At 38.2% G+C, this 26,726-nt stretch overlaps 1 protein-coding gene across 1 annotated transcript in view; it reads right to left on the bottom strand.

Moving 5' to 3' along the window:
- Nucleotides 1–365: 365 nt before the first annotated feature.
- The window catches only part of GCC2 (GRIP and coiled-coil domain containing 2), a 67,818-nt gene continuing 41,457 nt past the window's right edge, over nucleotides 366–26,726 (bottom strand). The window contains exons 18-23 of the mRNA XM_025869100.2: nucleotides 25,037–25,213; nucleotides 22,095–22,312; nucleotides 20,329–20,523; nucleotides 19,225–19,364; nucleotides 17,266–17,467; nucleotides 366–6,699 (exon numbers count right to left, since the gene is read on the bottom strand). Coding sequence (XP_025724885.1) covers nucleotides 6,629–6,699; nucleotides 17,266–17,467; nucleotides 19,225–19,364; nucleotides 20,329–20,523; nucleotides 22,095–22,312; nucleotides 25,037–25,213 — 1,003 coding nt within the window. The 3' untranslated portion in view covers nucleotides 366–6,628. The remainder of the gene's footprint in view (nucleotides 6,700–17,265; nucleotides 17,468–19,224; nucleotides 19,365–20,328; nucleotides 20,524–22,094; nucleotides 22,313–25,036; nucleotides 25,214–26,726) is intronic.

Here is a 26,726-nt window from a genome sequence, read left to right as displayed (position 1 = left end):
AATAATTGAAACAGACATTTCTCCGAAGAAGATACACAGAACACATGAGATACACTTTTAAAACCATTAGCCATTACGGAAGTACAAATCAAGCCCACAGTGAAATACCACTTCATATCCACTAGAATGGCTATAATAAAAAAGACAGATAGTAAGTTTTGGTGAGGATGTGGGCAAAATGAACCTCATACCTTGTTGGTGAAATTGTAAAGTGGAGCAATCACTCTAGAAAAGTTGGGCAGTTCCACAAACAGTTAAACATACAGTTACCATATGATGCTAAATTCCATTCCCAGGTATATACCCAGGAGAACTGAAAACATATATCCACACAAAAACTTGTATGCAAATTTTCATAGCAGCAATTTTTTTTATTAATTTTGTTTATTTATTTGACAGAGAGACACAGCAGGAGAGAGAACACAAGCAGGGGGAGTGGGAGAGGGAGAAGCAGGCTTCCCTCGGAGCAGAGAGCCCAATGTTAGGCTCGATCCCAGGACCCTGGGATCATGACCTGAGCTGAAGGCAGACACTTAACGACTGAACCACTCAGGCGCCACTAGCAATTTTCTTTTTAAAAGATTTTATTTATTTTATTTAAAGAGAAGAGGGGAGAGACTGAGGCAGAGGGAGAGAGAGAGAGACTCTCAAGCAGACTCCCCGCTCAGCACGGAGCTGGATGTGGGGCCCCATCTCATGATCCCAAGATCATGACCTGAACTGAAATAAAGAGTCAGAGGCTTAACTGACTGAGCCACCCAGGCAGCCTGCAGCAATTTCTTAGTAGCTAAAAGTTGGAAACACCAAAATGTCCACCAGCTGATGAATATATAAAACATGGCATTCATACAAAGGATTACTATTCAGCAGTAAAAGAAAATGAGTATTGCTGCATGCTACAATGCAAATGACCTTGAAAACATTATGCCGATGAAGGAAGTCAGTCACAGAAGACCACACATATGATTCTATTTATATGAAAAGTGTAGAATGGGCAGCTCTAAAGACAGAGGATTAGTAGCTACCCAGGGTTGAGGTGGGCTAATGGGGGAGTGACTGCCAATGGGTAGGGAGTTTCTTTTTTGAGGGTAATAATTTCTAAACTCAGATTGTGGGGATGGTCTCACAACTTTGTGACTGTACTAAAACCATTGAATTGTACATGTTCAACAAAGGAACTTTATGGTATGTAAATTATATGTCAACAAATATGTAAAAAACTAATGTATAAATGATGTCAGAAGAAAAGATGTATGCTTATGGTATAGATGGGAAAGAACACATAGAATGAAAATGTTTGGGTAGATAAGAAAACAACTCTCAACTCCTTGTCAATCCTCTTTCACTCACACTCCTAATCACCCTGTCCCTCTCATATTAATTTGGATCAAATATGATTTCAACTATAAATATTTCAGCACGTTTTAAAAATAACTTTTTAAACATAGACACATTATCATAACCAAACAAATTAAATATATTTCCTTTGTCTAAAATATTTTGTAAGTGTTCACATTTCCACTTCCAACATCTTTTAATAAAATTTTACACTTCAGCTACATCAAATAACCCACTAGTGCCATTTTTTTTTTTTCTTCCTGGAGAATCCCCCTTTGGAGCCTTAGCTCCTGGTTCTTTCTCTTGGAGCTCCAGGCATGCTCAGAGCAGGCACCCTGGGGCCACTCCTCAGCACTCTCCTGTGCTCAGTCTCCTTTCCTGGATGCCCCTCTTTTACTTCTGGTCTCTCTCAGCCTTCTGGAGCATATTCTCTCAACAGGAAAGGCTGCATGTGAAGTAATGTTTTCCCCAATTCTTAAGGATCTGAAAAAGTCTGTGTTCTCCCACTTAATTGAAAGTTTGTTGTTTGTAGAATTTTAGGTTGCAAATCATTTTGACTCAGAATTTTGAAGGAATTTCTCCAAGGTCTTCTGGTGTGCTGTTGCTGTTTGAGAGGTTTGATGCAATTTTCCTTCTCTTCCTGTGTATGTAAATTACTTTTTTCTCTTTGGAAACTTTTTTTGGTCAATTTTAACATTTAGCAATTATTACATTAAATAATATAAATTTCTCTCCATGCATACCATTTAACTGCATCCAAAAAGAGATGATCTCTCTCTCTCTTTAAAAATTTTTTTTATTTCTTGGTTTGAGCTGCATGAGTCCACTTACAAGTGGATTTTTTTTTAATGCAGTACAGTACTGTAAATGTGTCTTCTCTTTCTTTTTTAAAATTGTAGTTGACATACAGTGTTATATTAGTTTCAGGTATACAACATAGTGATTCAACATTTCTATACATCATGCAATGCTCACCACAAGTGTGGTCACCATCTGTCATTGGAAACTTTTTCTTTTTAATGTATGGTATATTAATTTATTCAATATTTATGACCACTCTAAACTTCTGGAATGAGGTTGATATTAACTCAAACATGAAGCAAACATTTACTAATATCTACCGTGTGCTAGGCTTTGGACTACCTATACAAAAAAAAAAAAGATATTTGGTGGGGAGGGGCAGAGGGAGAGTGAGAGAGAAACTTTAGCAGACTTTCGTGCTGAGTGCAGAGCTTGATGTGGGGCTCGATCCCATGACCCTGAGATACAATCTGAGCCAAAACTCAAGAGTCGGGATGCTCAACTGACTGCACCGCCCAGGCACCCCTGTCATTGGAAACTTTTTAGGAGTGCTTTCTGTTCTAAAAAGTTGTATCACTATGCCTTTATTATACTGGATCTCTGATAAGTCTTTTATTTTAGACTCCTGGCTTTTAGTTTTGTAAACTTTTCTTGTAGTATTTCTTTGAAAATTTCTTCCTATTTTCTTATTTACAGAGACCAGAGACTCCTATTAAATCCTGAGCTTAGAATCTCTTTTTCTCTTAATAGTTGCTTTTTTGTTCACTTCCTTATAATTTTTTGAACTTTAGTTTCAAGAGTTCATTCTACATTTTTAATTGCTCATTTTCATTAAACAAGAGCTGATCATGTTCCATGAAACCTGAATTCTAGTCCTAGCTTGGGGTAGACTGTAAAGTTTTAAAAAACAAGAGGTGATTATTAGGGGCATGTGCAAGTAAATGTTACATTCACTTGCTGATTATTAAAATCACTTACTCATTCAGCACATTTATTTAGTGCTATGTGGCATGCATTGAAGGACAAAAGGGACAAAAAGTAAAGTGAATTGGTAAACCTTGTTGCAGGCTGTGGAAGTAGGAAGGTAACACTGAAAAGGGGGAATTAACATTGGAGTGCCTACTGTGCTGGGCTGATGATGTCTTTCTCTTGCAGATAAAGAGATGGGGCTCAAATAGTCAAGAGAACAGCCTGAGTCCATCAATAGTGAAGAAGACATTCTGTCCAGGTCTTGAGTGTAGAGTTTCTCCTCTCACCACGGCATTGTGTTCCAGACGCCTGACAGTCACTCTCAAAACTCATGTAGAAGTTTACTGAGGATGCAGGGACATAGTCTGGAGCCCACTGTACCCGTCTCAGGTGTTAGAAGCAGAATTGAAGCCCCCAGTATTCTCACCCCATATTTGATATGTCTGCATGTCAGCTTAGCCTCCTTTGTGCTTTCTAGGTGGGCTTTCTTTGCCCCTTCTGGGTATTCCAGAGTTCCTGTCTTTACATACCACAATTCCAGTTACACAGAGATGCGAACCTGACTCTGTGGTCCCAAATCCACGTTCTTGAATCTAATCTATTTGGCTTGGGTTAGGGCTCTGTGCCTGGTTCAGTTGATTCTGTTTGCCCCTTGGTATGGTGGTGGGGCAAAAGTTCCCAGAAAAAGGGGTAGAGAGGATTGTCATCTTCAATTCTAGGCAGATGTCTGGAGAGGTAGCCACTATGTGGGCTCTCAGTGAGCCCACCCTGAAGGGAAGCTGGGGTCATCACCTACATTATTGAAACTGAAATTGTATTTCTTCACCATATTCAATATTCTATTCACATGCACCTTTCTACTTTTTTTTTAAAGTAACAATTTGAAGGCCACAACTTGATTTTCCCCCCATGTAGTCACATTATGAATGTAGGGGGAAAAGATTTTTCTTCTGTATATAACTCATACGTAAATAACCAAATGCTTTTCAACACTCACAGGTAAAAATGAGCTCAAAGTCACCTGTAAAATTGTTATCAGGTTGTTTTCCTTAGGTGTGCATTTAGTTTGAAACAAATAGCTGATTTTCAGAGACCAAATCAAAATAGAATAGTCTTAGACCAAGTTGTGACCACTACATTCCAACTTAATCAAACGGTACAAGTACTTTTTTGTGTGTGTCATGCTATTCACCAAAAACCAAATTGTATCTTTACTGGAAATTGCACTCCTCAATACATTTCCAGTGACATCACCAGCTAACGTGGGGTTTATTTATTTTTAAAAGATTCTATTTATTTGACAGAGAAAGAGAGAGAGACAGTGAGGGAGGGAACACAAGCAGGGGGAGTGGGAGAGGGAGAAGCAGGCTTCCCACTGAGCAGGGAGCCCGATGCAGGGCTCGATCCCATGACCCTGGGATCATGACCTGAGCTGAAGGCAGATGCTTAACGACTGAGCCTGGACCCAGGCGCCCCTAATGCAGGGTTTAAAAAGAACACAAAACACTGCTTGCCTTTAGCAAGGCTTTGCTTTTAGTAAGCAGTTCAGTTACACTTCTCCCAGAGTTTGTTTAAAGAAATATAATTCTTGATCATACACTGTTTGGAGCATAAGCAAAACTCACTGTATATAAGAGATGTTTTACATAACAGAGGAGGGTGGAACTTGTGAGGTGCCCAAAGAAAGGCTGTGTGGCTCCCGGTTCCACTGGAAGGTAGATGTTAGATATGGAAGGCACCATGATCTACACATCACATACCAAAAGGTTAATCTATGTTCTCTCAAGTACCTGATACTCTAGGTCCCAACTGTCTAAAGACAGTAGTAAGGGGATGTGCAATGCCAGTTCATAGACTAACTCGAAAACTCCAAACAATGTCTAACAGAAAAAGAGTAGGCATAAAAATATGATATGCAGTTAAACATATTTAATAGAAATATTAAAATAATCATTACATTTCCTCTTGCTGAAACCATGAAAGAATATCACTTTGTAATCAAAGTAATTTTTTTATCATGCAAAAAGGTATTTTTGTTATTACATTCATAAGTAGAGACTATATTTCAAAACAAGTTTACACAGACTTCAAAAAGGCCTAGACTTACAGTGAAAGTTACTTAAATACTATTACAGTTACATTGTATGCTGCTGGCATATGCATATTCACAGTTTATAAAGTAAAAAAAAAACACTAAACTTTTAAAGTCAGCTCTGAAATGGATGCATGTTCATTAATACATTCACTAGTTAGGTCTGTTCTTCTAAAATAGGAGGAAAGACAGATAATAGGAGATATTTTGTAAAGAACAAACTCAACATGTCAGCAGCAAATTTCAGTTAAATTAAATTGGAAATGAAACAAATGCTCTGAGTAACCAAAGTACAAAGTCAGTTCACCAGCCGAGAATGAAAATCAGAATATAAATTGGAAGGCTTAAGGGAACTTTACAGAGCATATTGTGTGATTTTTTAACAAATATTAAAAATAGAATTCTCATATTTATGATTTAAGAACACAATTTTGATCTTGTCAATAAAATATATTCAGAGGCATCAAAGGCAGGTAACACCACAAGACCTGTGAAAATGTGACACTGACCTCGAAGGTGTCTTCCTGAAGTTCCTTGTGATGGAGAGTGTAAGGAACGACATGTCTGCTGAACCATGGGAAGCATCACTTTCCTATTAGATACAATGCTGAATGACACAGTCAATGTTCTGATAAGTTTCTATTGGGGGAGATGGAAAGAATTCTCAAAACAGATTCATGGCTTAAAAGTAGATGAACCCTTTCAAGAGCCTGGAGAGACAACACAGAATCACCTCAAGGTAATGAGCTGGTCCCCTATGTTCATGTTCTGTGTCACACCAGCCCACACTAGGGCTTCTGACAACATAATGAGTTTTGAGATAATATATTTTAGAGAAAAAAAGAACAGTCATTTAAAAGTTACTAAATAAAATGTTAAGTCTCATAATTAACTATACATATTTGTTTTATAATCCCTTAATAAACATGTCAACTTTATGAATAAAGCATTTTCCTTCATATTCTAATTACATTTGCTTTAACAATTTATAATAATAATCTATCTGCAAGTTTGCTCTTGCAATAAATAGTCTAGTAACATTATTTTCAAAACCTAAGTTCCAGTTGGGACTGTACCAAAATTTAACTTTGAAATTCACAGTACTGTGCAGAAACAGGCGGGTCCTGAGGTTCCACAGAAGGAGGGAGTGACTTTGTTCTTGGTGTTTTCATCTGGCAGCACGCTTGGGAGGTCACAGAGTCAAAGGACTGTGGGCTGGTATCAACACTTCAGGCTGCTGTACTTTTACTTCATACTTTTACTTCAAGCGGAGACTTTTTAAATACATCTGACATACATATGTACAAATACATGTAGATGTGAATATATACACACACACTTTTGGACAAAAGAATGACAGCAATATACGTGAAACTTTTTTTGCCAAATGGATTCTATTTGGTTAATAAATAATGTTTTCCTGTCAATCTATCGAAGTCCAGACCAACTATGTAGATAGGATGCCCATCCGGAGGAACGGGAAGCATTTTCTTCCTCACCTTTGGGGAGTTAAAAAAGAAAAAAAGTGCATTAATCTTCTCATAACATACTTTGACGTTACAAATCTGTGCTTGAACTTTCAGTATTTGTCTTTCTCCATTAGACAATTCCAAAATAAAGACCCCAGCACAACTAAGTATTACTAACAATAGGAACAATAAGGGGAATTTGTACATTCTTTTTATAACAGAAGCCTTTATGTAACTTAGAATTAAAACCCAATCGTTGTGTGGTAAACCTCAAAACTAAACCAAGACAAACAAAAAACAACTGTTTTTAATCATTCTGAAATCAGGTATATGAGGTATAATTTACTTGTAGTACAATTCATCCTCTTTAGTTGTAGCACCACCATCCCCACCTTTTTGCCTTTTCTAGAAAGTCATATGAATTGGATCGCATCGTGTATCTTTTGAATGTGGTTCCTTCCACTTAGCAGGATGCATCTGAGAATTGTCCATGATCCTGTGGGTATTGGTAGTTCATTCCTTTTTACTGCTGAGTAGGACTCCACTGTGTGGCTGTACCAGTTTGTTTTATTCATTTACCAGTGAAGGATATCTGCATTGTTTCTAGTTTTTTTCCAATTTAAAATAAAGCTGCTCTAAACATTTATGTATGGGTTTCTAATGTTAAAAAATTTATTGAGAAATAATCTACATGAGATTCACCCTTTTAAAGTGTATAATTCAGTGGTTAGGTTTGTGCATTTTTTTTGTGTGAATATAGGCTTTCATTTCACTTGGATAGATACCTCAGAGTGGGACTGTTGTTGTATAATGAGTATATTTAACTTTATAAAATAATGCCAAACTTTTCTAAGGCGGTTGTATCATTTTGTATTGTGTTCCAGTTTCTCTTTTTATCTTTTTTAAGATCAACACAAACAAATCCTCTCTTAAAATTCAGAAAAATTCTGGGCTTCCAAGAAAATTTCTGACAAGGCTTCCTTTACTGTTTTCTTACTATGATTTGTACATTAATATACATGATTTGAAAGTTTTACAACCTTAAAAAAAGGTGAACATCTCTTCTCATTACATGTCCTTTCCCTCCTTCCCCCCTCAGATATGACCACTATTAAATTCAGTATGCTCCCTTCCAGACACCCTTCTGTGTTGTCAAACACACGTATGTATCACAAATGATCTCAGGCAAAGAAGCATTTCCAAAATTTTACATAGAGGACTTTCTATAGTTTATAAGCCGTTTTCACTTCTTTTTCTGTTCATTGGTTTTATCCATGTATTAGTTACAAACTGCTGTGTAACAAATCACTGCCAACTTATTAGCTAAACAGTACACATTATATCAGTTTCCATGGGTCAGGAGACCAGGTAGGGAGGGCTTAGCCAGATTCTCAGGGTCTTTCACAAGGCTGCAATCAAGGTGTTGGCCAGGAATGGGTCTCATCTGAAGGACTGACTAGAGAAGGATCTGCTTCCAAATGCATGTGGTAAATGGCAGAATTCAGTGACTCAAAGGCTGCTGGAGCCACAGCCTCAGTTCCTTGCCACAGCGTTGTTTTTTTTGTTAATTAAGATTTTATTTATTTATTTGAGAAAGAGAAAGAGCACATTAGTGAGGGGGAGTGGCATCGGGAGAGGGAGAAGTAGACTCTCCACTGAGCAGGGAACCTGATGCAAGGCTTGATCCCAGGACCCCAAGATCATGACCTGAGCTGAAGGCAGATGCTTAACCTACTGAGCCACCCAGGCATCCCCAAATGGCCTCTTTAATAATGTCAGCTTGCAAGTGGAGAAGACAGAGAGTCTGCTAATGAGACAGAAGTCACAAGCTAACCTAACCATGGAAGTGACACCCTGTCACCTTTGCTGTGTTCTACTGGTTATAAACAAGTCACTAGGCCAGTCTAATGGCCATTCAAGGGGAGAGAGTTACATAAAGACATGAATGCCTAGAGGACACCACGGTGGCAGAAGATTTTTTAGAAGTCAGTCTTCCCACAGTGCAATTGCTGGGTCATAGGGTAGCTCTATTTTTAATTTTCTGAGGAACCTCCACACTGTTTTCCACAGTGGCTGCACCAACTTGCATTCCCACCAAGAGTGTAAGAGGGTTCCCCTTTCTCCACAACCTCTCTAAAATTTGTTGTTTCTTGTCTTGTCAATTTTTGCCATGCTAACTGGTGTAAGGTGGTATCTCAATGTGGTTTCGATTTGAATTTCCCTGGTGGCTAATGATGATGAACATTTCTTCATGTGTCTGTTAGTCATTTGTATTCTTCTTTTGAAAAGTGTCTGTTCATGTCTTCTGCCCATTTTTTGACTTATTTGTTTTTTGGGTGTTGAGTTTGAGAAGTTCTTTATAATCTTGGAAATCTGCGCTTTGTCTGTAGTGTCATTTGCAAATATCTTCTCCCATTCTGTGGGTTGCCTCTTTGTTTTGTTGACTGTTTCCTTTGCTGTGCAGAAGTTTTATCTTGATGAAATCCCAAAAGTTCATTTTTGCTTTTGTTTCACTAGCTCTGGAGATGTATCTTGAAAGAAATTGCTGTGGCTGATGTCAAAAAGGTTACTGCCTATGTTCTCCTCTAGGATTTTGATGGATTCCTGTCTTACATTGAGGTCTTTCATCCATTTTGAGTTTATCTTTGTGTATGGTGTTAGAGAATGGTCGAGCTTCATTCTTCTGCATGTGGCTGTCCAATTTTCCCATCACCATTTATTGAAGAGAATGTCTTTTTTTCCATTGCATATTTTTTCCTGCTTTGTCGAAGATTATTTGACCATAGAGTTGAGGGTCCATATCTGGGCTCTCTATTCTGTTCCATTGGTCTATACGTCTGTTTTTGTGCCAGTACCATGCTGTCTTGGTGATCACTGCTTTGTAATATAGCTTGAAATCGGGCAACATGATGCCCCCAGCTTTTTCTTTTTCAACATTTCCTTGGCGATTTGGGATCATTTCTATTCCATACAAATTTTAGGATTGTTTGTTCTAGCACTTTGAAAAATGTCATTGGAATTTTTATTGGGATGGCATTGAAGGTATAGATTGCTCTGGGTAGCACAGACATTTTAACAATGTTTATTCTTCCGATCCATGAGCATGGAATGTTTTTCCATCTTTTTGTGTCTTCTTCAATTTCTTTCATGAGTGTTCTGAAGTTCCTAGAGTATAGATCATTTACCTCTTGGGTGAGGTTTATTCTGAGGTATCTTATAGTTTTTGGTGCTATTGTAAATGGAATTGATTCCCTAGTTTCTCTTTCTACAGTTGCATTGTTAGTGTGTAAGAAAGCAACTGATTTCTGTGCACTGATTTTTGTATCCTGCCACATTACTAAATTGCTGTATGAGTTCTAGTAATTTGGGGGTGGAGTCTTTTGAGTTTTCCACATAAAACATGTCATTTGTGAAAAGAGAGAGTTTGACTTCTTTGTCAATTTGAATACCTTTTCTTTTTGTTGTCTGATTGCTGAGGCTAGTACTTCTAGTACTATGTTGAACAATAGTGGCGAGAGTGGGCATCCTTGACGTGTTCCTAATCTTAAGGGAAAGGCTCTCAGCTTTTCCCCATTGAGGATGATATTTGTTGTGGGGTTTTCATAGATGGATTTTATGAATTTGAGGAATGTTCCCTCTATCCCTATCCTCTGAAGAGTTTTAATCAGGAAAGGATGCTGTATTTTGTCATATGCTTTTTCTGCATCAATTGAAAGGACCATATGGTTCTTCTCTCTCCTCTTATTAATGTGTTCTATCACATTGATTGATTGGCGAATGTTGAATCACCCTTGCATCCCAGGGATAAATTCCACTTGGTCTTGGTGGATGATCCTTTTAATGTATTGTTGGATCCTATTAGCTAGGATCTTATTGAGAATTTTGGAATCCATATTCATCAGGGATATTGGTCTGAAATTCTCCTTTTTAATGGGGTCTTTGCCTGGTTTGGGGATTAAGGTAATGCTGGCCTCATAGAATGAGTCTGGAAGCTTTCCTTCTGCTTCTATTTTTTGAAACAGCTTCAGAAGAATAGGTATTATTTCTTCTTTGAATGTTCAGTAGAATTCCCCAGGGAATACTCAGGCCCTGGACTCTTGTTTTTTGGGAGGTTTTTGATCACAGCTTCAATCTCGTTACTGGTTATTGGCCTGTTCAGCTTGTCAATTTCTTCCTGTTTCAGTCTTGGGAGTTTATAGGTTTCCAGGAAGACATCCATTTCATCCAGATTGCTCAGTTTATTGCCATAGAATTGTTGATAATAATTTCTAATAATTATTTCTATTTCCTTGGTGTTAGTTGTGATCTCTCCCCTTTCATTCATAATTTTATTAATTTGGGTCCTTTCTCTTTTCTTTTGGATATGCATGGCCACAGTTTATCGATCTTATTAATTCTTTCAAAGAACCAGCTTCTAGTTTTGTTGATCTGATCTGTGTTTCTGGTTTGTAATTCATTGATTTCTGCTCTGATCTTAATTATTTCTAACACGTGGCTTAGGCATCGTTTGTTGCTTTTTCTCTAGTTTTTTAAGGTGTAGAGTTAGTTGGTGAATTCGGGATTTTTCTATTTTGTTGAGTGAGGCTTGGATGGCTATGTATTTCCCCCTTAGGACCACCTTTGCAGTATCCCATAGGTTTGGACCGATGTATTTTCGTTCTCATTGGTTTCCATGAATTGTTTAAGTTCTTTGATTTCCTGGTTGACCCAAACATTCTTGAGCAGAGTGGTCTTTAATTCCAAGTATTTGAATTGCTTCCAAATTTTTCTTGTGATTGAGTTCCAGTTTTAAAGCATTATGGTCTGAGAATATGCAGGGAATAATCTCAATCTTTTGGTATCGGTAGAGACCTGATTTGTGACCCAGTATGTGGTCTATTCTGGAGAAAGTTCCATGTGCACTCGAGAAGAATGAGTATTCTATTGTTTTAGGGTGGAATGTTCTGTATATATCTATGAGGTCCATCTGGTCCAGTGTGTCATTCAAAGCTCTTGTTTCTTTGTTGATTTTCTACTTAGATGATCCATTGCTGAGAGTGCAGTGTTAAGGTCTCCTACAATTGACATATTATAATCAATATGACTCTTTATTTTAGTTAACAGTTGGCTTATGTAGATGGCTGCTCCCAGGTTGGGGCATAGATATTTACAATTGTTAGATCTTTTGTTGGATGGACCCTTTAAGAATGATAGAGTGTCCTTCTGTGTCTCTAAATACAGTCTTTAGCTTAAAATCTAATTTGTCTGATAAAAGAATTGCTACCTCAGCTTTCTTTTGAGGTCTGCTGGCATGGAAGATGTATCTCCATCCATTCACTTTCAGTCTGGATGTATCTTTAGGTTCAAAATGAGCCTCTTGTAGACAGCATATGGATGGGTCCTGTCTTTTTATTCAATCTGCAGCCCTGTGCCATTTTATGGGAGCACTTAGGCTATTCACTTTGAGAGTGATTATTGAAAGATACAAATTTATTGTCATCCTGTTGCCTGTGAAGTCCTTGTTTCTATAGATCGTCTTTGTAAATTTCTGTTCTATATCACTCTTGCAGTCTTTCTCCTTTTATAGAACCCTCCTTAATATTTCTTGCAGGGCCAGCTTACTGGTCACATACTCTTTCAGTTTCTGCCAGTCTTGGAAACTCCGCATCTCCCCATCCATTCTAAATGACAGTCTTGCTGGACAAAGTATTCTTGGCTGCATGTTCCTCTCGTTTAGTACCCTGAATTTGTTTTGCCAGCCCTTTCTGGCTTGCCAGGTCTCTGTGGATAGGTCTGATGTTATTCTGATGTTCCTCCCTCTGTACATAAGGAATCTCTTCCCCCTAACTGCCCTTAAGATGGTTTCCTTGGTTCTAAGATTTGCGAGTTTTACTATTACATGCTGGGGTGTTGGCCTGTTTTCCTTGATCTTGGGAGGGGTCCTCTCTGCCTCTAGGACACAAATGTTTGTTTCATTCCCCAAATTAGGGAAGTCCTCAGCTACGATTTTCTCAAATATATCTTCTAGTCCCCTCTTTCTCTCCACCCCCTGAGGGATCCCAATAATTCTGCCATTGTAAAGTTTCATGGTGTCACTTATTTCTCTGATTCTGTTTTCATGGATTTTGAGTTGTTTCTCCCTGGCTTCCTCTTCTTCCTTCTTTTCTATTAATTGGTCTTCTAGATCACTAATTTGTTCTTCTGCCTCGCTTACCCACAGCTGTTAGATTATCCAGATTAGACTGGATCTCATTGATAACATTTTTAAGTTCTGCCAATTCAGCTCATTTCTGTCCTTGGAGACTCTATGTTGCCATTAATCGATTTCTCCGTTCTAGTATTGTCTTCACAACTGCTACCCTGAATTCCATTTTTGACATCTTGGTTATATCTGTATCCATTTGTAAATCTGTGGCAGAAGTCACAGTCTCGAACCATGAGAGATGATGGACTCCGAAAAACAAACTGAGGGTTCTAGAGGGAAGGGGGTGGGAGGATGGGTTAGCCTGGTGATGGGTATTAAAGAGGGCACATTCTGCACGGAGCACTGAGTGTTATATGCAAACAATGAATCATGGAAAAGTACATCAAAAACTAATGATGTAATGTATGGTGATTAACCTAACATAAAAAAAAAAAAATTCACAGTCTCGTCTTTCCTATTTTGGGGGTTCTTCCTCCTAGTCATTCTGTTCATGGGTAGTTGAGGGAATGTACAGAGTCTGAATTATTGACCACAATCCAAGCAAGATGCACCTGGTTTATAGGGACCTTAGGGTTATTGGCCTCTTGTTTTCCCAGCCTGTCTTCTGGGGGAGAGGCCTGCTGCATTGTTACTCAAACAACCCTGTTTGGGCAGAGTTGCCCTGCCCCCAGTGGGGGGGGATGGGTTCAGTGAAAACCATATTTTTTGGGATTTTGTTCTCTGGCGGCTTTCCCTGGTGGCTTTCCGCGTCTCTTTTGAGAGTCAGAGCAGAGATCGTCTCCCACCCTCTGCCTCAGAGCAGAGAGATCACAGTCTGTTCTTCAGTGAGCTCTCCAGGCCACAGTATCCCCGTTTCTGTCTGTGCTGGTATAAATTGCAGCGTCCTGGGTTATATGCCCCGCAGCAGGGCTCCCAGTCCTCACCTCCACTTCAGGGCATAGGGGCACGTCTCTGCCCTTTGTGCTTCTAAAACTGCCAGCCGCCCCAGTTCACACGTGCGGCCCTGCTGCTCCAGGTTTCAGTCCGAGGGGCTGCCCTAAAGTCCTTTCCTCGCCACTACTGGTCTGTGAGTCTGTGCCCTGTCCCCAGCATAGGAGGAGGCTTTCAAGAACTGGTGGTGCAGGATCCCGACAGCTCCCTCTCCCTTCCGTTTATCTTCCAATATCTGCCTGCAGAATCACGACTCCCCGCTTCATACCTCAAAACCAACTGCCTGCGATATTCTGTTTGTAGAGATCCAGATATAGCTTCTTACATCTCAGGCTGATTTTGTGGGTGTTCAGAGTGGTCTGGTAGATATCCAGCTCAATTCCGGGGACCAGTCGGAATAGGGCCCCTACTCCTCCGCCATCTTTTCAAACTCCAGCAATGGGTCTTCTTTTGAGGACTTTTCTCTGTCCTTTTTGGTGGGCAGTTTCACTTTTATGTGAAGAGGTAGACTTCCTTTTATTTATTCTACTTGAAATTGTATTGAGATTTTTCAAATGTGTGAATGGACGTCCTTCAGCAGCTCTGAAAAATTTTCATTCTCTTCAAATACTGTCTCTACCTCATTCTTTCCTCTCCTCTCCTTCTAGAACTTCAATTAGTAAATATATGTTGGTTGTCTTCATTCTATCCTTTATTTCTATTACCCAATCTTTCAGTTTTTTCTTCCACTGTTTTGTTTCTCTCTGCTGAATTCTAACTAATTCCTTCTGACCTACCTTTCAGTTCAATAATTCTTGCTTAAGCCATATCTCTATCTGCTGCCAGACCATAACTATTTTTAATTTAATTTTTATAAATTTTCTTTTGTTTGTTCACGTAAATAAGAGATAAGAAGTGAATAACCTTTTGAAGGTATGTTAGTTTAAGTTTAATAATGGGGGGCGTCTTCCTATACGTTTATAGGACTTAGCAAAAAACCTGTCTTAGAGTTCTGGGTTTCTAATGAACTTCTTATATGTCTCCTATGCGATGATCAATAACATCTGTGTTACTAGAACACTTAGGTTAGTCTGTTTGAGATCTTTTAATCAATGTATCCTCAACTTACAGGAGCCACTTGAGTGTTAGTAACATCTACATTACATCAAACACGCTGGGCTTTTAGAAGGATTATTAGATATGCTAAATATTTTGAGATCATTATCACTGAAGTATGTTTTAATTTAAAAATACACATATTCTTTCTAAAGTCCTGATTAACTTTACAATGAAAAAAACAGTTTTAGCTTTGGTAAAATAAACAAAAAGTAATATATAAAAGCAAATTTGTGATTTAGGATAAGTACATACCAAAAAATGTACATGATGTATTCTTATTTTGGATCTTGTGACAAAAATACTATTGCAGCTAAGGTAATGTACCCTACAATTAGCAGACCTGAGATTACTATCAGTATTGAGAACCTTCCTCCCTCATTATTACACAGATGTATTGTAAGAAAACAGTTTCAAAGAAAAAAATCAGCACTACTATGAAGTATTTCTGAAAAACCAAACCAAAAACAACAACAACAAAAAACCCCAAAACCACAGCCAAATCATCAGTCCTCTAGATCAGGGGTTCTTGAGGTATGGTCACCAGACCAAGTGAACTTGTTAAAACTGCAAACTCTTGGGTCCCACCCTAAATTTACTGAACCAGAAACTTGGGGGGGGGGTGGCTAGCAATCTGAATTTAATCATCTCACCAGATAATTCTGACACCTGTTCCATTTTAAGGACCACTCTCCAGCGTTATCAGTTTAGTCCGGATTTTAGGATGTTAAAGAGCACCAGCATGGGGCGCTTGGGTGGCTCAGCTGGTTAAGTGTCTGACTTTGGCTCAGGTCATGATCTCAGGGTTCTGGGATTGACTCCTGCAGGGAGTCTGCTTGTCCCTTTCCCTCTGCCCCTCCCCATGCTCATGCGCACGCATTCTCTCTCTCCCTCTCTCAAATAAATAAAATCTTAAAAAAAAAATAGCACCAACATAATGGGATAAGCCAGTCAAAAGTGGGACAACTAGACATTTTGGGCCTACTGATGTGATGTCTCAGAAAGTACAGAACACTACCTATGAGGGATTTTTATCTCCCACCCCGTCCAATTACACCTGGATCTAATCAAAGATCTGACTTCCTATTTATAGGCAACAATGGAACAACTTAAATGCTATCTCAAAGTGCCAAATCCAGAACTGAACTTCTTTAGGACAAATGACCAGTTTCTTCAACTAATAACTGACGTATTACCAAAAGGAACATGGAAATGCTATAGATAACAAAAACAAAACAGAGCTTAAGGGATATCAACCGAATGCAATGTGTGAGCCCTATTAAGATGCTGTATAAAGACATCTGCAATAATAGGAACAGTGGGCACGAACTGGGTGTAGATGGCAGAGGAGTCTGATACACAGTGAAGTGTTTGCTGGGGAAATCATGATGTGTAGGATCTGCTTTAAAATCTCTAGCCTTGGGGCACCTGGGTGGCCCAGTCGGTTAAGTGTCTGCCTTCAGCTCAGGTCATTATTCCAGGGTGCTGGGATCGAGCTCCTCCGCCTTGGGCTCCCTCTCCCTCTGCCTGAAGCTCCCTCTGCTTGTGCTCTCTCTCCCTCTCTCTGTCAAATAAATAAATAAAATCATTAAAAAAAAAATCTCTAGCTCTTGCTATTCCCCTCTCAAAAGAAGTCTGACCATGAAAATTGTTAAAGATGAGTGAGAGCTACAGGGACGTGACATCATTCTGCCTGTATTTGCTTGAAAAGGTCACTAATAAAAACATTTTAAACTAACAAAAATGAAACCATGATCCTTAAGTGTATCCTTAAGATGCAGTCTGAAATCAGGTAACTACAGCAGTTGTATGCAAATCATTTTAAAGGGGTTTATGAAATCACAGTGTTAAATCTATTTGCCACAAAAATCTAAGCTCCAAATACAGGACAGCTTTAAAACTGTGTCTGCCTTGAGAAATGGGACTGTTGGGTACGCTGTGTACCAACTGTTGGGCCATATGACTCTGCTGACTCTAGACTATTTGGTGGGGGGAAGGGCTGAGCGTGAACCGGGGGGGGGGAATTGGAAAGAATAAGCTAATACATGTTAAAAAATTATGATATAAAATAAAACCACATTCTTTGATAGAATTCAATGCTAGAACTACATGTCTAATTTTCAAAGATCTAACTAAACACTGCATTGTATTTTGCTGCATCTTAAAATTATATTATGTACTATAATTGCCCTAACGTGTTAAAACATTAGCTTTTCAAATCTAGTCACAGGTTACACATATGATAGAACTGACCCAAATGAACAAAATTTAAATGTTTTAAGTACAGTGTCACGAAAAAGATTGTAAGCACACACAAAGTCTCAACCACAAGGCCAACATTTAGTGTAAGTTATGCAACAGGAGTTTTAATACTTTCCTTTACCTACCTTGAGCAATTGCAGTCAGTTTTCCCTTTTCTTCAGGGCTGAGCTGCAACATTGTATCTATAACAGGAAGGAGCCTCTCTTTCTCACTACCTGGTTTCAGGAAAATGAATTGTAGCAAGACATTCTTTAAGTATTCCAGGTTAGCTACAGACTTTTCTCGTTCCTGATTTCTTTCCAATCTTCTTATTTCACTTTTGAGGAGCTGATGTTGGAGAAATGAGTTAAAAATGAGTTTTAGGAGCTTCAGGTTAAACGTGGCCGACTGAACCCATGTATTCTTCTTCTCTTCCCCCTGAAATGGCCCCAGAAATAACTATAACAGAGAGATTAGGAGAGAAGAAAAAAAGATGAGAAATACCAAGAAATTGCTACAAGATGGGAAGCAGATAAAGTGGAAGAGACTCAGCCCAGTGGCTCACCCAGTACCACTGACGAGACGACAGAACGGATCCTTCAGAAACATCAAGTTTCTGCCTCAAAGTACAGAGGAGCATGGGAACTGGGGTCGAAAACTGAGGACTGATGTCAAGTCCTCAGTTTTGGTTGGTACCATGATGTTCCCTTCACCTCCTATTCTCTACAGAAAGTAAACTAGTGGGCTCAGGGCCGTGGGAGAAGGCACACTGTAGAGGGCAAGCAGAGCTTGAAACCAGGGCCTAAAGTAAACATCTACATCCACCACTGACCCCTTCCCTGCCCTGCTCACAGACTGTAGGTAGTTACAGTGTCCCCTGGGAAGTTGTATTTACATGATGAACAATGGCTGTTTTGTTCACCAAAACAAAAGCCAAGTCTACGACAGAGTGAAAATTCAGGAATGTAAGACAATCTAAAATACTACCAGAAAAATGGGGAGACAGATGATATGCAAAAGATGGTAGAATGCTAAAGTCTTAGAGGAAGATTTCTGAGTTGAAACAAACAAAAATAGTTATATTTCATCATTTTAAGTTAGTTCAGGAAAGTTAGCCAACTCTGTCCTAAAACCTACAGTCATTTTAAAAAAGTGAAAATAAGGTCTAAGAATCATTCAAGAATGTAAATTTGTGGAAATAGAGCATTTGAATAATCACTTAGTTCACTGGGCTAGTTAGCAATTTGTTAGATGTGATAATGTTTTGAATATGTAGGAAAATGCTATTTTATACAGATGTATACAAAAATATTTAGACGTGGAATGTCATAATATATATAATTTGCTATGAATAACTGAGTAACTCAGCATTAAAAAATTAATTTAACAAGGATAGCTGAGGCCCTGCACAGAGAGAGGGCAGTCTATTTGGAGAAGCATGTAGAGGGCAGAAGTATGTGCTTTCTCGACAGACATGAGCTGGAATGTTGCTCCACCATTTATCAGCTTCAATCATTCTCTCACCAGTGATTATGAGGATTAAATACAATGATATAATGTAAAGCCCAGGGCCTGGCTCACAAGAACTGCTCGGTAAGTCATAGGACTATATTTGGAGAAGTGACTTAGCAGTGAGCCAGGGTAGATTGTGTAACCCTCAACTGCTCCACATTTTACCTGTTGCCACATGTTTCTAGTGTCACCTTAAAACATGAAAGTTTCCTATGCTACTTTACTATCTCCACCCACAATCTGTGATAAGAAGTTTAGTGCCATAAACATGATCTGAATGAGAAGCATCCACGGTTTATCTTTAGAACATAAAGGCCCATACCCATTTGAGTTTTCCATAAGCATATGTGGAATAATCACTTATGAATCTACCCTAATCCATTTCTAAATCTATCATAGTTTCTTAGAAAAAATAGGAATTTAGTCTTTATATAATATATATCAAAGCAATTAATATTTCTCATTTTCAGGAACGTAATATTATAAAGAATCAAGATGTGATGGATGTGTCTCATCTGGAGAGTGCGGGGGAGGGGGGTCAAGAAAACCAACCTGTTGCAGAGTATTTTCTGGGTGACAGTATTTGACCTTACCTTAATTTGCTCCATAAGGATTGCATTGGTTGCTTCTGTTTCCCGAAGCAGGCCGTTTAAGTGATCGGCACTTTTTGTGGTGGAACTGAGCTTTTGAACCAATTCTTCTTTGGTAAATTCAGCATGCCATAGAGGAGGCTCTGCAAGATGTTGTTCCAGTAATTAATTTTCAAAATCAGAGATTACAGATGAAGATTCTAAGTAAGAAATATACCTAAACACAGATATTTTACTCTGCAATATTACTTAGGCCCACTCTCTGGCATTCTTCTATTCAACGTATCCCAGTTGGTAGGTTACATGTTGAACGTAACACAAATAAGGCAGAATCTCTGTTGTAAAGCATATAATCTAATTGAATTCAAGCTCTATGAGTGCCAATTCTTGAATTTGTTTGTCCTGTGTTTCTAGACTATTCTATCAGTTTCCCCACTCACACTCCTCTATGTCCCAAGAGTTTATGTTTTACTTATAAACGAGGGGAGTAATAACATTTCTATCATGGATGCTTGTAAGAATATTAGATGAGGTGGGCATCATTCAAATTTTATAGATGAGGGAAAAGGCTCAGAGTTGGCAAGTAATTTGGCAAAAAACACAAAGCCAGATGTAATTCTGGAGTCTGCTGCCATACCTGGCAGGATCGCAGTTTCCATCCACACCACGATTAGTGACCACAGACACAAACAGTCCTTACTCTAGATCCTGGAACTTCAGGAAGAGAACAGAGTCCCCCTGAATTGTGAACATTCATGACAGGTAAGACTAACATATACTGAAGCTTTACTATATTTAATAAATTCAGCACTACTACTTCACTCAGAAGAATAAACGAAAGCTGTCAACTTTTTAGAAGGGTGAAAAGAATAGTTCATCCTACTTTCTGATACCACTACAGGACTTCCAACCATCTATTTCTGGCTCAAGCTTGGGGCAGAACTAGGATTTTATTTTAAAAAACTTAACTGTTTCATTCTGCAGGAGAGTTTTCCATTTGGAGTGGAACACTGAAGTAAATTTTCTTAGAGTAGCTCAAAAAAGCATGTATAACTTAGAGTTAGTATTTATTAGACAAGATAGTAGAGCTAAATAGGAAAAACATACCCAGTTTAGTTTCGGGAGAATTAAGCAGCTGCTCTAAAGACTGTGTGTGAGTGCCGGAGGAAGATACAGACTCCGTGTCAGTTGTCTCCATTCCTTCTCCCTCCTCCCGGGTAATGGCATACATGTCCAGAACGGGAAGATCTGTGCTTCTCCTTTCTCGAAGGTTCTTCAAAGGTTGGTGAGAAGCAGCTGGGCCTATTATATATTTTTTTTAAAAAGTTGAGATTGTTCAAAATCATGGATTCTGCATTCACAGAGGTACACAATGAAATTAAAGTGATCATAGGAATGTCAAATGGTATGAGAGGGAATTTCAATAACTAGAAGACAAATGGTGCATAAAGAATTTCTAAGACTGCCCTAAAAATTTAGTTATTGACTTTAACCGTTTAAGTAATTTCAACAGGAACTATAAATTATTTGCTACCACCTAGATAAGATCTACTATTAGATACCATAATAGAAAGGGCTATACTGTTGCAAAATACTGGCAGAAATTCTCAAACTAGACTCTGTTTTTGAGGATTAGGTATTTCAGATAGCTGCGTACTGACTCAATACGCCTGCTGAACTCTGCTGAGCAGATATTCATTACTACCTTACCCTTTCAACCTCTGTCAGGTCCTACCATCGCCACATCTTCAGTGTTCAGCCAAGAAAAGCCTAGGACCCAGGGCAGGGAACTAATCTATTATACTCCCCCAGCTAGGCTTTCCTGCTTGCTGATAGTGAACACTTGCATAGAACTGTAAGAATTATAAGGCACTTTCAAACACATTACTTTATTAATCCTGAGAGACCTGAAGGTCAGAGAAATTAAATGACTTTGCCCAAGGCATCATAGCTGGGTCAGGGACCAGAATTCTAACCCATATCTAACTTCTAATTTCATTTACTTTCCATTCCATGAAGTTGTCTCATTTCTCTCAAACATTAGCCTCCAGCTGCCTTTGTTGAAGCACTTTCCAGGATTTCTGATATTGTGCCAACTGCTTATTCCACTGCTGATTCCTAGATTACAATCTCTCATATGACTGTGTTTCCCTGACTGATTACTTCCTTTGATGACTCTTGGCATAGGCTGAATTTCCTGAAGCTGGCTTCGGACCCTAATGAGTGACCCATTGCTGCCAATGTCCTGGTGACATTTTCCAAGGTAAATGCTATTAAGTATAAAGTTGATACTTAATGTTAAAATGTAACCTCATCTCAGCTGGCATATTCCCATCTCTTCCAGGGAGTAGAATGGAAGATACCAGGTGCAGCTGAACTAAATCTCTAACTAAGAAATTTTAAAGGGAAGAAGCTATATTGACCAATCAATCCTATAAGTTCAGTGGGGCTTGGGTGTTTCTAAGCCTCTCACTATAATATTCCTAATTACAAAATAATAGATATATTTGATGACTAACAATGGAGAACACCAAACAGATTCAGTGAATACTGGGATTTGGACACATGTCACGAGACTGCAGAGTATGTCTGAGTCAGAGAACAGGAAATAGCGTTTCATGGAAGGTAAATAGATACATGAAAATCAGTACTGTAAGAGGTGATGTAGGCTGCTGTAAGTATAATCAAGAAGGGTTCAAATGGTTCAAATATCTTCTCAGTAAGCAAATCCAAAATTCCCTAATCACAGAATTGGCACTGGTTGTCACCTAGTAAATTTTCTTTTTTCTTATGAATTTGTGAAGAATGTATTTAAGTGACAAAACTATGTGAGAATGTGAACGACTGATGTTCTCATGCACACACACACGTACTTCTTGTGGTCGGTTCACTCTTAAGCTGGAAAAGCTGAGCTTCCACCTTGGAGAGCTGCTGCTGTAAAGTCTCCATTGTCTTTCTATGCTCTTCCTGCAAATGGCGCACTTGATCGCGGAAGCTGCTGCGAAGGACCTCGTTTTGGGATGTCAGTTGACTCACAGTCTGTGCATGTTCAGACTTCAGCATCATGTTCTCTGATTGTATTGAACACAACCTGAAGGGTGAGAAGAACTTCATAGCAGATCTTTCAATTTGACATGCTGACTCAGCTTTTCTCAACTGGGTTCTACTTGGTAATTAGCCCTGAGATATCTACTAAATATATGAATTAACTGCTAAGCATCTATAATGGTACTAGCTGTGTTAACCATCTGGGGACTGGCTGTCACCTAGTTCAAATCATCTCTGTGTTCTGTAATTCAAGGAACCTCGTTTGAGTAACTATGGTACAATGGTTCAGGTGAGGAACTTCCTTCATCATTTATCAGAAAATAGGGCTAAAATTAGAGCATAATATAATTATACTTTAAATCAGTCCCCTTTTCAGGTTATCTTATGTGGGAGCTCATATAAGCATAGGGTATCTTTTCTTTATTACCTTGAAAACAGGAAAAAAATATGTTCTTGTGATTCATAAATAAAGTCTTAAGGAAAGCCTTAAAGGAAGTTTTCTGAATCATTTTTGAGCCAATTAACATAAAACTCTGAAACATAAAGGCTTGGTTTACTATAGCTGTTTTTGACTCTCGCTGTGCGTTAGAATCATCGGGTCCCTTGTTAAAAATACAGACATCTAGTTCTCAACCCAGAGCCACTGAATCAGAAATTTCCAAAGGTGGTCTTAGAAATCACCTACTTTTAGCAGTTTTCCATATGATTTTTATGTAGTCAGCTTGGTGCTAGCCAGTGCAACTATAATTTGGGAACCACTATTTTTAATGGTTCACTTGTAGTCTTGATATTTTACATTTAGCTTTGGTTAAAAAAAAAAAAAAAGTTTTCTTTTTATGCCAGAGAGCCACAAGTACCACAAGTACTCTCATAAAAATTCAAACAGTATGGAACCAATTATAGAAAAAAGTGAGAGCCCTCTCTTATTCACTCCCGCCCCCTGCAGTATAAAATCCCAGCTCCAGGGGTAGGTATTGTTAATGGTTTTGCATGTAGTATTCCAAGATCTTTTTCCTATGTGCTATACATATGCACACCATACAGGGTTTTAAAACAAGATTTAGTGGCTAAAAGGTGACATACAATAAAAATACTGCATGTTTCAGAAAAGGTTTCTTAAGTGCCAAGTTCACACTGATCAGTGAGTTCAGAAAATGCTAGTGTATATATTACTCCTCAAATCTGCATTTTTCTGTGAGCATTATGTTCAAACACTACTATGAAAGTAAAGGAAGAACCATCAGCAGTCATGACAATAATTTTCTAAGGAAGATAACAGCTACATTTTAAAGCTAGGGTAAGGTTGGTAGTTTGCAGGTGGTCTCAATGACACATCTGCTCTACCTACTTAAGAGCTAGAAGCTTGAACCCCCACTTGGACCCAGAATGGCTATGCTGATGGAAATTTACTGTCTCAGCTGTTACTGGGGTGTTTAAATAGCAGGATCCTTTGGGAAATGTAGGTATTAGTTGGTCAGCCTACTTATTCCTCTTAAGCCATTTTTACAATCTCATATAGGGAAAGTATGAATATTAAGATGTTGAAAAAGAGAATTTATAAAGAGAAGGCTATTTCTTCATATTGGGGTACAGACAGTAACAATATTATTCTTGATATTACTGAAGAAGGGGGATAAGATCTCTAAAGATATCTCAAAATGCTGTGAGGTTTTTAGCACTTAGGAGAGAGACTGGCACATAGTAGGGGCCCCCCAAAATAGTTACTGAAATTTAGAGGCATCACTTGCACTTTGTGTTAGCAATATAATTTGCAGTAACTTCTAGAGTAGAGAATAAATGTAGGAAATTTCTGATGTAAATATCAAGCATCATTGTATTTCAGCTAATCTCCCAGTAAACCCTGGTGATAGGTAGCTAGAAAATTGGTAGATCTTCCCTGAAACTTTTGATTTACAGGATTAACAGATAAATTACACGATTAGAAAGCCAAGAAAATGAAGCTTTCAAGATTACCATCACTTAGGTATGCATTGAAAGCATACCTGAGATATGTAAAGTATTCCAATACCCTTGAGGCTCAATGAAGAACTCTTTTCCTTAGTCTAAGGTACAACAGATATTACCACCCAATTTCTTCATTACAGGAATTCAAAGTTCCTTGTTCCCCCTCCCCATACTCCTGATGTTTAATTAAAGTACTGATCAACAAAGGGTAACAATATGACAAGTTGAAGACAGTTGCAGAGGTAAGTTCCATATTCTTTTTCAGTCAGCAACTGTCCGAATGTTTTCCTCTAGAGAAAAAGAAAAATGCTTATAATTTGACACCTGAGTTGGAAAGTGGGTTTTTTTTTAAAGAAACATTCTGGCAATGAAGGCCACAGGAGAAACAGATTACTGGATGAACAAATAAAATTAACTGTTCTTAGAAAAATGAAGAATAAAAACAAACAAAATGGGGAGGGGAGCTTTAAGGTAGAAAAATACAGTTTACTAAACCTCTAGAAATACCTACTTCTTCCTCCTCTTTTTTTTTTTTTTTGAGATTTTATTTATTTTTTAGAGAGAGAGAGAGAGGCGAGAGGCAAAGAAAAAAATCCCAGGGGCTTGATTTCATGACCCTGAGATCATGACCTGAGCTGAAATCAAGAATTGATGCTTAACCGACTGAGCCACCTGGGTGCCCCTAGAAATATCTATTTCTTATTTTCAATTTGTATCTATTCCAAGAAGCAACACATTAGGAGTTCCAACAAAGAAATACTTTGCTGCCCAGCACAAACACTTAGTCCTGTAGCAATCTTACTTTTCCCGGAGTTCTGCCTCTTTGGACACAGTTTCCTGCAGCATCTTGTTATGCCTTTCTAGCAGAGTGTCATGTTCAGACTGTAATGTTTGAAGTTCAGATACATTGATCTGTAAGTTATTTTGGGTATCCTGTAATTTGATTTTTAGTTGATCAATCAGCATTTCCAGGTGTTCTCTAAAACAGAAATAAACAGTTTTACAGAAAGTTTTGAAAGAGGTAAACCTGATTTTGTGGTTCCAAATAAATTTTATTACTTAAATCATTTCATCTTTTAATGTCCCATATGCTTGCTATTATTATGGATGATTCTAAAGGAAATCTAATAATTGGAAGAAATCAGAGACTAGGATTAAATATAATAGAGAAGACATTATAGTCAGATTTTACATTTTAGGCACTGCAGATTTTCAAAAAAACCTCTGAACTTACAAATTTCATACTCAAATGAAGAGATCATTAAATGGCATCAAAATAGCCTATTTTGTTATAGTACTATGCTTTTAGTTGCAGTTCTAAGCCAACCATTATGAGAATGGTATGAAAAACAAATAGTGAAAACCCCTAATACACTGAGTTTCCTTTTTTAGAAAAAAGTATCTTATGTATAAGAAAATAAAAGGAATGTAAAACATTTACATTTCCAGCATGATCAAAAAAGGCTCTTGCAAATGCTGACATTTTCTTTCCTTTTTTTTTTTTAAAGATTTTGTTTATTTATTTGACAGAGAGAGTTAGCGAGAGCAGGAACACAAGCAGGAGGAGTGGGAGAGGGAGAAGCAGGCCTCCCGCCGAGCAGGGAGCCCGATGTGGGGCTCGATCCCAGGACCCTGAGATCATGACCTGAGCCGAAGGCAGATGCTCAGCGGCTGAACCACCCAGGCGCCCCAAATGCTGACATTTTCATATTAAAGGTGTCAATATTCAATTTCTCCTATGAAATTTGAAGATGAGCTACTAACAGAAAATATCTTATTTTTCAGTCTACAGTTCCCATATTTAATAGATATTTAAAATAAAAAGTAACACAAGTATAAACATACAAACATTGCAGGGTATTTAGTCCTACTTAGAACAGTTAACAGGCAGATGTGAAATTACTTTGAACACTGAACCTCTACTTACAAAAACACACAGGCTCTAGAATGCCCTATTTCATACTCCTAGTATATTTTTGAATAATTTACAAAAATGATCCATATGCTAGTTTTAAAGATGCATTAAACAATATACTACTGAAACAAATATTTGAGATGGTTATAAATTTATGAATAAAAATATAATACTAAGCTAGAATTTAGTCCTGAATTTAAAACTTTTTGAAATAAACAAAATGTTTTTAAGCAATTCTGTTTAGCCTAATTAATGGTGGGTATATCAAGGAAGCATTTTTATTCTTCTATTTCTCAATTTTTAAAATTGGAAAAACTAATCATAATGTAACTTTAATGTCTGTATTTCTACTCTGACCAGTTCTTGTTACAGCAAGATGACACTATTTAGCCTATCTCCTGATTTTGCTGCTCACATCACAGTTTTATGAGTTTGTAACAGTGCCCTTCATAGAGATGTTTCCCTGTTGCTGCCTGGAGACAGAGTGAAGCCAAGAAACTCTGCTCTTACTACATGTAAAATTCCACAGTCAAATGAAATCAAAGCAGGATTCTTAACCTACTTGGTGGAGAACCTA

The sequence above is a fragment of the Callorhinus ursinus genome, unplaced genomic scaffold (assembly GCF_003265705.2).
Source record: "Callorhinus ursinus isolate GAN/ISIS: 27379988/994484 unplaced genomic scaffold, GSC_fseal_2.0 scaffold10, whole genome shotgun sequence".
Taxonomy (NCBI): Eukaryota; Metazoa; Chordata; class Mammalia; order Carnivora; family Otariidae; genus Callorhinus; species Callorhinus ursinus.
Note: the sequence above shows the minus strand (reverse complement) of the source record. Positions and strands in the feature narration are given on the sequence as shown.